The sequence below is a fragment of the Pteropus vampyrus genome, unplaced genomic scaffold (assembly GCF_000151845.1).
Source record: "Pteropus vampyrus isolate Shadow unplaced genomic scaffold, Pvam_2.0 Scaffold314, whole genome shotgun sequence".
Lineage (NCBI taxonomy): Eukaryota > Metazoa > Chordata > Mammalia > Chiroptera > Pteropodidae > Pteropus > Pteropus vampyrus.
This window is the reverse complement of record NW_011889095.1, coordinates 475,560-487,286: the sequence shown is the minus strand read 5'-3', so window position 1 is coordinate 487,286 and position 11,727 is coordinate 475,560. Positions and strand designations below refer to the sequence as shown.

The window sequence follows — 11,727 nt, the reverse complement described above, 5'->3', positions numbered from 1 at the left end:
ACACACAAGTAAATAGTTAGGGAGGAGGTTGGGGTAATAACACGGATGGGCACTTAGAGGAAATATGCTGCTTGAAGAAGTGAGTGGCAGCTCATCAAGGTGAGTCTGCAAACCCTCACTGTCTCCAGAGTCCGAGCCCCGGCCCGCAGTCCCATGCAGAAAGGGACTCCATTGCAACTAAATTAATTCCCACAGCAGCTGGCAAGAGGCCAGGACTGGATGACCCAGAAGGTCCCTTCTTACCCAGAGTTTCCAAGGTTCTGTGAGTGGGAAGAAAAACCCTGAAGTGAACCCAGCACCAAATACGGTTGGGCTCCGTTCTTGGCAAGCACTTACTTGATGGAGGCTGGTGGGGGTTTTAGTACCGTTCAGATCACAGTTGGCCTGAACCCACAACCCGGGAGGGTTAGTGCCCGTTGGTAGAATTTGATATCCTGCAAAAAGAGCTGCCAAGAAAGTTGGGACTTAAGGATGCTCTCCAGATGTGCCTGCCTCTGCCCATTCATTCATTCACTCTTCAGATGGAGGCCCTTCGAGGAGCAAGACTCTGCTCTATGCTTCAGAGAGACTGACTTGGTCCGTAACCTGTAAGAATATCAGACACTGCAAGAAATACTTATGCCTGCCCCTGCCCCACCCCCAATCTCCTGTAAAGACCCAGTTATCCACCCAGAATAATCTACTTGCTGGAATCTGGCTCCAATGGCCAACAGATTCTAGGGATTCCTAGATGGAGGCACCCCGATATCCGAAATATGTTCCTACCTCCTGTGCAAATGGTCAACCAACGCTGACCACAGGAGTGAAGTTGCCATGCCGACGACTCTTTCAGCTGGACCAGCCAGCTCAAGAGAACATCCGACACTAACTGTAAGGAGACGTTCTCATTCTCCGAGGATGAGAAAACCGAGGCTCAGCGAGATGCCGTGACCTGCCTTTCTAAGGAGCGGTGGAACCAGGAGTCTGTCTTGACATCGAAGCTTGGGCAAGCCGCCATCTCTCTGGGACTCAGGGTCCCTGATGAAAAGCCGGGGCTGCGAAGCCTTCGCTGTCTGCCCTGGCTGCTGGGGTGAGAAACCACGTGCTGTCAGGCTTTGGAAAGTGTGTGGTCCTCCGTGAAAGCAAGAGGAGCCAGAGCTTAGTTGTAAAAATAATGATGCCTGTGTTCAAAGGTAGGGGGCGATTTTCTTTTCATTTGAAGATGGAGCCCTTCCCTAGAATGTCTGAGAAGGAAAAACCATTCCTCTGCGGTGACGGTCATTTTGAAAATATAGTTTTCCACCACGGACTGTTGTTATGCGGTGTGAATAGGACGGAGCTTTCCTGTGGAGCGTGTTAAGCGCAATCAGGTCATTAATCGGTATGCATTTTGGTGTTTATGAAACACTTCTGAATCCATGGCCTACCGATTGTTTCATGGCAAAGACCACAGCTTGGGCATTTGACAACCCTGTGATAGGTTCCTAGTTCCAACGCTTCCTGGCTGTGTGAGTAGGCAAGGCACTTAACCTCTCTGAGCCTCAGTTTCTTCATCTGTAAAACGGGATAATTCTAGTCAAAGAGTAGTTCAGAGTATTAAGAGTGGTGATGCATTCAGAGTACCTCGAATAGCATGATACGGGGTAAGCGTTCAATAAATCCTAGCCGGTATTAGTTATGTGGCCTGTAACTCCGCCCTCACGATCACACCAGTGAGGTCCATGGTGTCACATCTCCAGTGCCAGAGATGAGAAACATGTGACTCAGAGATAGTCATCGTCTTGCCTGGGGTGGCCTTGCTAGTGGGTGACAAGCTAGCCCAGGCTCCATCCGTGACCCCACAACTGCTGAATATTCAATATAGGTCAGTACCATTCCAGATTCAAAGACCTTTGTTCGCGGTTAATAACAGCTCTTTGTTGCTGTCCAGAGGGAGGAGTGGCCTCCAGCCAGGCCTTGGACCCTCAAGCCTCCCGGCTTCTGCCCGCTTCACCCCCCATATTTGCTCAGGGAGCTGCCGTTACTAATGGGAAATGTGTCATATCCTCGGGGTGTGCTGTGGCAGGGCAGTGGAAGGTCGAGTGAGACTGGCATGCTTGCACTTGGCACCTGGCAGGGTTCCAGACACGTGGCTGTGTGTCATCCGCAGTGGGACTGCTGTTCCGTCGTGTCTGCCTGTGCCCATCAGAGAGGCGCTCCAACCCCGAGCCAGGCCTTGGCTGCTTCTCTCCTCCCCACGCTCCCTCTGCCCCTGCTTGTCCTGTTAGCTGTGTGTGCATTTATGGAGCCCACTGTGTGCTAGGCACGGGGCTGAGTACTGCTAACTGTATGATTACCCTTAATGCCCAAAAGTGGGCCCCTGTGGTGGGTCCCGTCCTTGGCCTTGCAGCCTCTACAGTGACCCTCTAAAACTTGGTCAGATCATGACGTGCTTGGCCCAGAGCCCTCAGTGGCCTCCCATCTGCCACATCCAAGGGTCATAGCACAGCCCACCAAGTCTGACTCGGTCTGGCCCCAGCCACCTCCCTGACCTCTGCTTTTCCATTCTCTGTCCCGGTCACCTCTCATTGCTTAACAGACTACTCCAAATGTGATGGCTAAAGCCATTTTATTGTTTCTGCTGATTCTGTGCATCAGGAAATCAGGAGAGCATGGAGGAGGTGTTTTGCTCTCCCACGTGTCACATCTGCTGGGCCGGAGCGTCTCGTCCTCCGGCAGGTTAGCTCAGGCTCGTTCACGTGGCAACAGCTGGGGTCCAGGGAGCAGCAGAAACCCGCAGGCTTAGAATTGGGACCGCATCACTTCCGCGGCATTCTGGTGGTCCAAGCAGATCAGAGGGCCAGTCCTCATCCCGTGAGTGCATGTGAAGCTCGTCGCGCAGGGCCCGGTGCATAGGAAATGCTCCATAAACGTCGTGGTCATCATGATGCATTTGCATAGCACTTTATGCCCTTCAGAGTTTTATATCATACGTCGTCTTACCCTACACTATGTGAAGATAGTTGGGGCAAGTATTACTAGCCCCATCTGACGAATGAAGACCAGAGTTTAGATAAGTACCTACGGTCACACATTTAGCTAGTGACTGCAGCCAAACACTAGCTCTCAGATACCATGCAATTTAAAGCATATTTGCAGACACATCTGTGGAAAGGGAACCCATTTGCAAATGATTTCCTTATCCTAAGCATCATCCTGGTAATTAAGATACAGATGCTTTTGTCAGTAGCCCAGGCTACTGACTCTGCAAGATGTAGTTATGTCTCTGAGGTCCAAGTCTCCTAAGGTTTTGTTTGTTGGCTCCCGAGCTCACTGGGGTGAGTGATGATTTTCCTTTTACTTACGCAGAGAGCCTGTCCTTAGACTCCAGTTGCTTTTCTCCTCCACCTGTGAATTTCCTCCAAGAATTGCCAAGCTACCGGTCCATTGCACGCAAGAGGACAAACATCGTTTCCCGAGACAAGCAAAGTGGCACTTTGCTGAAGCCAACAGACTCTTACAGCTCCCAGCTGGAGGGAGGGATCGCTGAAAACCTCAACAGCCAGTCCATTCGAAAGTATGCACTGAACATCTCTGAGAAGCGGAGACTAAGGTTTGTGCATCTGATGTAGGTTTTGCGCAGAGGTGCGTTTTACGCACGGAATGCATTTCCTGAAGAGATCACGTAGTCTAAACTTTATTACTTAGGGTAAGCCAAGCTGCTGTGACAGATACCCAAATCTGTAAACGCTCAATGTATTAGAAGTTTATATCCTGTTCACATAAAAGTCCTTGGTCAGGTCAGTGGGGGACTCTGCAGTCATTCAGGCACCCATTCGGATTTTTTTTATCTTGTGGCTCTGCCACCCTCTCGGTCCTAGCCAAAGCCTCATTGTAGCCTGCATCCAGCCAGTGGAAAGGGAAAGAGTATGGAGTATGAGTGTACCAGCTAGCTATGCTGTGCAATATGTCACCCCACAATTTAAATACTTAAAACCACAGCTTCACAAGTCTGCAAGTCAGTGCTGGGAGGTTCTTCTAGTTCCTATCATGAGCTGCAGTCAGACAGGTGGCTCTCCTGATCTGGGCTCGGGGTCACCTGGCTGCAGACAGGTCTGGGGTGATGTCATCCTCCAGTGGATTAGCTCAGGTTTCTTAGTGTGGCAGCAGCAGGCATCCCAAGAGAGGAGCAGAAACCTGTAAGACTTCTGGAAGCCTGGGCTTAGAACTGGCACTTCTGCATTCTGTGGTTCAAGCAGATCACAGGGCCAGTCCAGAACGTAATGTTTTTGCGGCTCATCTGTGTTGTAACATGTCCCAGCACTTCGTTCTTTCTTCATGGCTGAATGACATTCTATCGTGCGGATATAGCCCACGTTGTTTATTCATTCATCTGTCAATGGACGTTCAGTTTGTTTCCACCCTTTGACTGTTGAACGTTCCAGAACGACTTTTTGTTTGAGACCCGTTTTCCACTCTTTGGGGATAGCTGCCTAGGAGTGGGATTGCCGGGTCACGTGATAATTCCACATTTCACTTTTCGAGGAGTGGCCACACCACTTTACATTCCCACCAGCAGCATCTGAGGGATGCAGGGTTTCCACATCCTCTCCACTAGGGTTTCATTTGATGCTGAGGCTCGACCGTGCTACCGTGGTCACTGGCATGTGCATTTTTAATGCAGGGACATTCAGGAGACCCAGATGAAGTATTTATCTGAGTGGGACCAGTGGAAACGGTACAGCAGCAAGTCTTGGAAGAGGTTCATAGAGAAGGCTCGCGAGATGACGACGCACCTGGAGCTGTGGCGGGAAGACATCCGCAGCATAGAAGGTACCATGCTCCACGCGCTGCAGAAGCCCCCAGTGCCTGGGGGGAAAGGGCACTTCCATCTTCACCAACCTTCAGCTGAACTAGCATTTCCTTCCATGATAAATACGAATAATACCGCAGCTAGGATTAGCAGAACCTGGGTCTTTGTCACCAGGAAAATCACAGATAGTCTCCTGCCCCCTTCCAGATGCCGTTATCTTAGAAAACCATTTCTGCTCATCACTACTTTGAAATTACAGCCGTTATTAGATCTGCCCCTAGATCTCGTTATTTAATGTGTTAGTGAAGATGCTCATGTATTATTCTGTCACAGGTTTGGTTTTTAATATGATGATAACCACATGTTCATTTGTATTTTGTGCATCTAAAACATGATCCTGAGACGGGGTTCATTAGACATCCAGAGACTGTCACAGGTGCCCAGGGCCCTGAAGATAATAGGAATCTCTACTCTTTCATAATGGTGACAATTAGGATTCAGTATTGCATTAGGAAGCTTGGGCTGCTGTGACAAAGTACTATAGACTGGGGGGCTTACACAACAGACATTCATTTTCTTAAAGTTCTGGAGACTGAGGTTCAAGATCAGGCCACCTTCTCACTGTGTCCTCACATGACCTCTTTTTTTTGTGCATTCTCAAGAAGAGGGAGAAAGAGAGATCGGCTCTCACTGGTGCCTTTTCTTAAATGAGTATGAATCCCTTCATGAGGGACTCACCCTCATCTAAACTTCATCACCTCCCAAAGGCCCATTTCCAAATACCGTCCCATTGCGGGTTAGGGCTCCATCATATGAATTGGGGCAGGGGGACCCAATTCCTTCTATAGCAAGTATACAAGAATTGGAAGTTGTGCCAAAATATAACATTGGAAAAAAACATTCCAACATCTGGGTGACATAGCAGAGCCAAGGAGAAAAAAATACCTTTTTGGAGTACAGTTTCTATCATAAAGCAAAACGATTTACAAGCACCTCCTCAAAACTGCTAAAACAAATTTTATGAAGTTTGTAAGGAATGTAGTAGGATCTATAGAAGAAATTGTCACCCCTGTTATTGCTATTTTAAGACCTAAAAAATACCACTGTGATCCATTCAATGAACTACTTTTTTTTTTTTTTTGGTGCTTGTTTAATTGGGGGAATATAAACATTTCTAAGGGGTTTCATTAGACACTTAGAACTTCAGCCACCCACTTTTGAAATTTAAGCGAACATCATGTTTGGAGTAAAATATAATAAAAGCAAACCTTTACTGAACCTTCCCTATGAACCAGGCCTTGTGTTAAACATTTTACTCGTATTAATTATCTCAGTTAATCCTCACAGGAGCCTTTCACGTAGGTATTTATCATTTGCATAGCTCAGAGAAGTTAACATACTTGTGTTCACTGGCTAGGACAAGGCGGACCCAGAATTTGAACCCAGGCCATCACGCTTTGGAGCCCGAGGTTTTAGCCGCCATGCCCAGCTTCCTCTCTTGTTAAGTGGTGGCTTTTCTGGAGAGTTTCATTCACAAAGTGCTTGTGTATTGCAAGGTCATTTCCCCTTGGGGACCTGGGACCTTGATTTTCTCTTCAGTGACTCCAGTCCTGTGATTTCTTGGCTGGCTAGGTACTCATCTGGCAGAAAAATGAAGATGCGATAGTCTAGCTCCTTGCCTCTGGCAAGGTTGCCGGGTTTCGAGAGAAGCAACTTGTGGGTCTCTTATATCTTCACTCATAGAAGATAAGTTCTTCCCCCCCGCCCCGCCCCCCGCAAGAACAAGCAGACAGCCTCACTCTTTAAGTGCTCTTTGTCTGTTCTTTGTAAATTTAATCATTATCTGGTGGAAGATTCACTTTCTATTTGAAAATCAATGAATTTAATTCATTACCTTAACAGAATAAAGGAGAAAAATTATATGATTATCTCAATAGATGCAGAAAAAGCATTGGTACAATTCAGTTCTCATTCTTAGCAAGGAAGAAATAGATGGGAATTTCTTAATCTGGCAGAAAAATATCTAGAAAAATCCTTCAGCAGCTCTTATACTTAGACCCATAGAACAGGATAGAGAATTCAGAAACAGATGCAGAAGATACATGTATAGTCAATTACAGAAATACTATTGTGATTCATTGGGGGAACGGATGGCCTTTTCTACAAATGGTGCTGCGTCAATTAGACATTCATATGAGAAAAGATTACTGAGTCCTCTTTCGCATTCTCAAATGGTTAATTCAAGAGTTAAGTGTAGATTTACAAGCTAAAGATTAAACCGTTAGGAAGTAGAATCTTTAAGGTTCTCCCAACAGTAGAAAACACCAAATGTTTCTACCTCCTTCCGCCACCAGGATTCCTCCAACTTCAGCCCTCTGCGGCTGACTGAATCTACGGTGGGTAGTGGGTCAATCTGTCTAGCCGGTGATGTTTGGATTTTTTTTCCCCAGGGAAATTTGGCACTGGGATTCAGTCCTATTTCTCCTTCTTGCGGTTTCTCGTGTTGCTGAATTTGGTGATATTTCTCATCATCTTTATGCTGGTTTTGCTCCCCATCTTGCTCACCAAATACAAGATCACCAACAGCAGCTTTGTGCTCAATCCATCCAAAGCCGTGGGTGAGTCTAAGGCCTGGTTTGCCCAGAAGAGTGTATCGTCACTGCACACCTGGCTACCATGCTTCCTTCTGTGGGAATCTTTACGTTCTTGGTGTTGGGTGACTGTATTAGTTAGGATGGGCTAGGTTATGCTGCAGAAACAAATGACCTCATAACTCTCAGCACCTAATAACCACAAAGATTTTTTTTTCTTGCTCACAGTACTTGTCCATCACTAGTTAATGGTAGCTTTGTTCCCTGTCTTCAGTCTGGAGCCCAAGCTGATGGAACAGCCTCTATCTGGACCATTGACTGTCAGTATGTTCAAAGGAAAAAGAGCCATGACAAAGATACTGACTCCTAAAGCTTCTGCCTGGAGATGACACACGTCATTTCTGCCACATCTCAATAGCCAAAGCAAGTCACTTGGCCACTACCGAGTTCAGCAAAGCATTTGGGAGCCGAACTGCAGGGTCAGAAAGGGGAATATTTAGCAAACATAATACAATCTCCTCCAATGTTTTTATTTTAAGACTTTCATCTCCAATAATGGTGATGCTTAGGGCTACCCTTTATTAAACACCAATCATGTGTCAATGGCCAGTGCTGGACCTGTGTTTTCTTACTGAATTCTCAACGTAAGTCAGATCTTCTGGGCATTTTGTTTATTCAAATGGGGAGAGCTTTGGTCATTCCACAGACATTCAATGACCCTCTAGTACCAGGGTCTGTGATGGGGGGTTAGACGTGGAGACCTCATGCTTCTCCTGTCACATAACTCCTTTCCTGGAAGAACTGTCCTCTAGGATCACTTCTGTGTCCCTGAACATTTCCCCTCCTCATATTTATTTGTCTCAATTCTATCACACCCCAAAATATAATAGGAATAATGTGGAAACCTTGACTTAGTTCAGGGCACTGGTGCTCACAGAGTGCCTACTGTATGCCACATGCTACATTCTCATGTTCTAATATGTGCATTTTACAGATAAATGTTACCTGCCGCTGTGTGAAAACGTTGGGTTCATTTTCAAGGCCCAGCTCTGTGAGTGGATTAGACTTTCTGAGCCTCCGTCTCCTTATGCATAGAATGGAAGTGCTAATTTAAATAGTGGGACAGTTATTTCATTATCAGATAGCACCTCACTAATTAATAGTCGGCTCATTAATACTTGGCTCGTTAATAAAAAACAATACTTATTATTTAAACTATAAATAATTGAAAACAATACTATAAATTCTATATTGTTTAATATAGAAAATAAAAACAAAGAATTATCATTTGAGCAATACTCATAATTTAAAAATGAGTATTCAATAAGATAATAGAGTGCTTAGCACATGGAAAGTGCTCAATAAACGGCAGCTGTTTTTTTTGTTTTTTTTTGTTTTTTTTTTTTAGTATTATGTCTTTCTAGAGGAACTGCAAGCCATTGCCTCTCTCATGTGAGTTTGGAGCCTGGACACTTAACCCATAGACCCAACTGCCTGTTCTCTCTTCGGCCATAAGCAGGGCCTCGGTCGGCGGGAAACGACCCTGTGGAGAAAATGCAGTGAGGCTCTATAAGTGTGGCCACCACACAGCCCTTCTTTCTCATCACTGTTTTCTCTGATTATGTCCTCTCCCTGCACACACACGTGCTTTTTTTAAAAAACTTACCTGGTAAATGTTATCCCTTAAGAAAAGAATCGGAGTCTCCCTCTTCCTTTTCTTCACCTTTCATCCCTCCTTCATTTCAACAAGTGTTTATTGAGCACCTACTGTGTGCCAGGCCTTGAGCCAGGCACTGAGGCTACAAGAGGGAACATCACACCTGGAGACAGGAAGCTGAGGGGTCCCCAAAGCTCTCTGTGAAGGCAGGGGCATTTAAATGGAGCCCAGGAAGGCAAAGAGTAGGCAGCTGTTGAGCTCAGGGAAGCATCTTCACGCAGAGAAACAGCATCTGCAAAGGTCAAGAGCTGGGGAAAAAAACATATTAGAGAAACAAAAAGCTTGGCCATGGTGGGTTGGCAAACTTTTCCTGTAAAGGGCCAGGTAGTAAATATTTTGGGCTTTGCAGGCCACACAGTCTCTGTTGCCAGGATTCAACGCTGCCACAATGGCTCAAAAGTGGCCAGCGACAAATGTCATGAACGAGCGTGGCTATGTTCCTATAACTAAGTATTAACAAAACAGGCGGCTGGCCAGATTTGGCCCATGGCCCTCTAGACTTGAGGGTTGCGAGTGAGGAGTGGAGTAGCAGACATCTCGTTCCATTTTCCTGGCTCCTCTTCAACTGGGATGATTGTCTCCCTCCTCCCTTCGTGGAATATCATGTCCATACAACCATTTGAGCACCTCCTAGAAACCTAAAAGCTACTAGCCTTTTTTTACCTCTTGATGGTGAGCTTTTAAAGAGCAGGAGCTGCTTCTTACTCGTCATTTTGTCTCCAAAATCTACCTGCGTAGCGACCAAGCTATGATTGTTGAATGAATAAACAAACACATGCATGTTAGAATGGTAAAACGGTAGAGCTGGGAAATTGGCCTTGAAGGAGCTAGTTCAACATTCTCACTTTAACGAAGGAGAAACTCCAGCCCAGAAAAGGAGGGATAGTTTGGATTATTTTTTCCAATTTGTCGCTCCCTCGTAATTGTGACCTTGTAGGGCCCCTCATGGTGGGTGGAGAGTACTCCCCGCTCCGTTGATATTGCACGTGGCCACGTGGCTCGTGTTTGTCTATTGGGGTGTTAGGTTGAAATAGCTTCGTGTGGCTTCCCTTACGAGACGAGCCATGAGGAGAGCAGCTCCCAGGTGAGCCATTTCCTCTTTAGTTTGGGCCCCAGAATGGAGTCACGTGGAGCAGACCTGAGCCCAACTGGAAGCCCTGCAGTCCATCCTGGCTCAGCCTGAATCAGCCGAATGAACTCCGACTGCAGATCCATGAATGAGAAAATAAATGGCCAGTATGTTAAGTCGCTGAGACTTCGAGGTTATTTGTTACACAGCGATAGCCGACTGATAACAGAGGAAGTAAATTAGTTGTTCAAGGATAAGGTAGTGTCACTAAAGTTGGTATTCAAGTAATTTCTTGGTCTTTTATACATATGTAAAGAGATGTATTTTTCAATGAAACTGCATGTTTATTTACACACACGTAGAAATCTTTTAAAATTGGATTACGCAAAATGGAATAACAATTATATCAGTCACATATTCCAGAATATGTGTAAACATGAACCCCAAAACACGGAACACCAATATAAGCAGAAAACATGTTCTGTAAGTGGACCCGCATACAAAACGTGCAGAAAAAACATCTATTCCCTAGAGGTTTGGGATGAATAAGGAAAGAGAGATGCTACCATACTTGATACACTGGGGTTTGTTTTGCAATAGAAAATCACAAATATATTAACACATCCATACACAAATATGCCCATATATATGACATATGTAAGTGTGTATATGTATAATGCATGTATGCACAAAGTGTGATAGACGAGTTACAAAGACCATAAAACTGTTTCCACTGATGATGGTCTCTTTTTTTTTTTTTTTTAACAGATATTCAATGCACAGTATACCCGATAAGTAGCTCTGGACTGATTTACTTTTACAGTTATATCATAGACTTGCTCTCTGGCACTGTAAGTACCATAATTCTGTACTTGGGCCCTCAGTACGCTGAGGATAGGTTAATTTAAACATCGGTTTCCCGAATATCTCCAGTAAGAGCCAAACACAGTATTGACACAAGTACCAGGAAAAGAAACAGGATTTGCAGCGACTTCATCTGCAAGGATGACGTTCACTCGGCCTGCTAGAATATACGGGAAATAAGCTTTGTTACTTTCAGCCACTGCCCTTTTCCTGGTCCCTGCCACCTTTGTATTGACCTGCAGCAAAATACTGAGTTCTCCCATAGAAAGAAGTTTCAGGGGAAATAAATCCACATAGAATTTATTTCATTTCTCTGACATCGAAAACCCTTAAATGTTGGGGTCCTAGACCACCTGGGTGAAAGCTGTGGCTCTTCTCTCCAGAAAGTACACATACAGACATGCGTGGTACACCTGTGCACACATATGCTGATACATATATACAACATGTGCACACACATACGCATTCCCTGAAATCTCTTAAAAGTCTGTTCAGCCCAGGTTAACACCCCCTGCTCTCAAGTGGAATTAGTCTCATCCTTCTTATAATAGTTCCAAAAGTTTTTTTTTAATTTTCCCAAAGATGATTTCTTGTGAACTTTCATTTTCTTAATCCTTTTTTTTTTTTTCAACAAATAAGATCACAGCTATGAAAAATTACCCTCTCTGCCCTCTAGATCAGAGTTTTTCAACTTGGCACTGTGGACTTTAAGGGC

General features: G+C 45.3%; 1 protein-coding gene across 1 annotated transcript in view; it reads left to right on the top strand.

Annotated features, from left to right (window-relative positions):
* The first annotated feature begins 2,639 nt into the window (after positions 1-2,639).
* TMC7 (transmembrane channel like 7) overlaps positions 2,640-11,727 on the top strand; it is a 38,400-nt gene continuing 29,312 nt past the window's right edge. Inside the window, exons 1-5 of the mRNA XM_011377512.2 lie at positions 2,640-2,697; positions 3,328-3,571; positions 4,643-4,791; positions 7,222-7,389; positions 10,917-10,999. Coding sequence (XP_011375814.1) covers positions 4,662-4,791; positions 7,222-7,389; positions 10,917-10,999 — 381 coding nt within the window. The 5' untranslated portion in view covers positions 2,640-2,697; positions 3,328-3,571; positions 4,643-4,661. The remainder of the gene's footprint in view (positions 2,698-3,327; positions 3,572-4,642; positions 4,792-7,221; positions 7,390-10,916; positions 11,000-11,727) is intronic.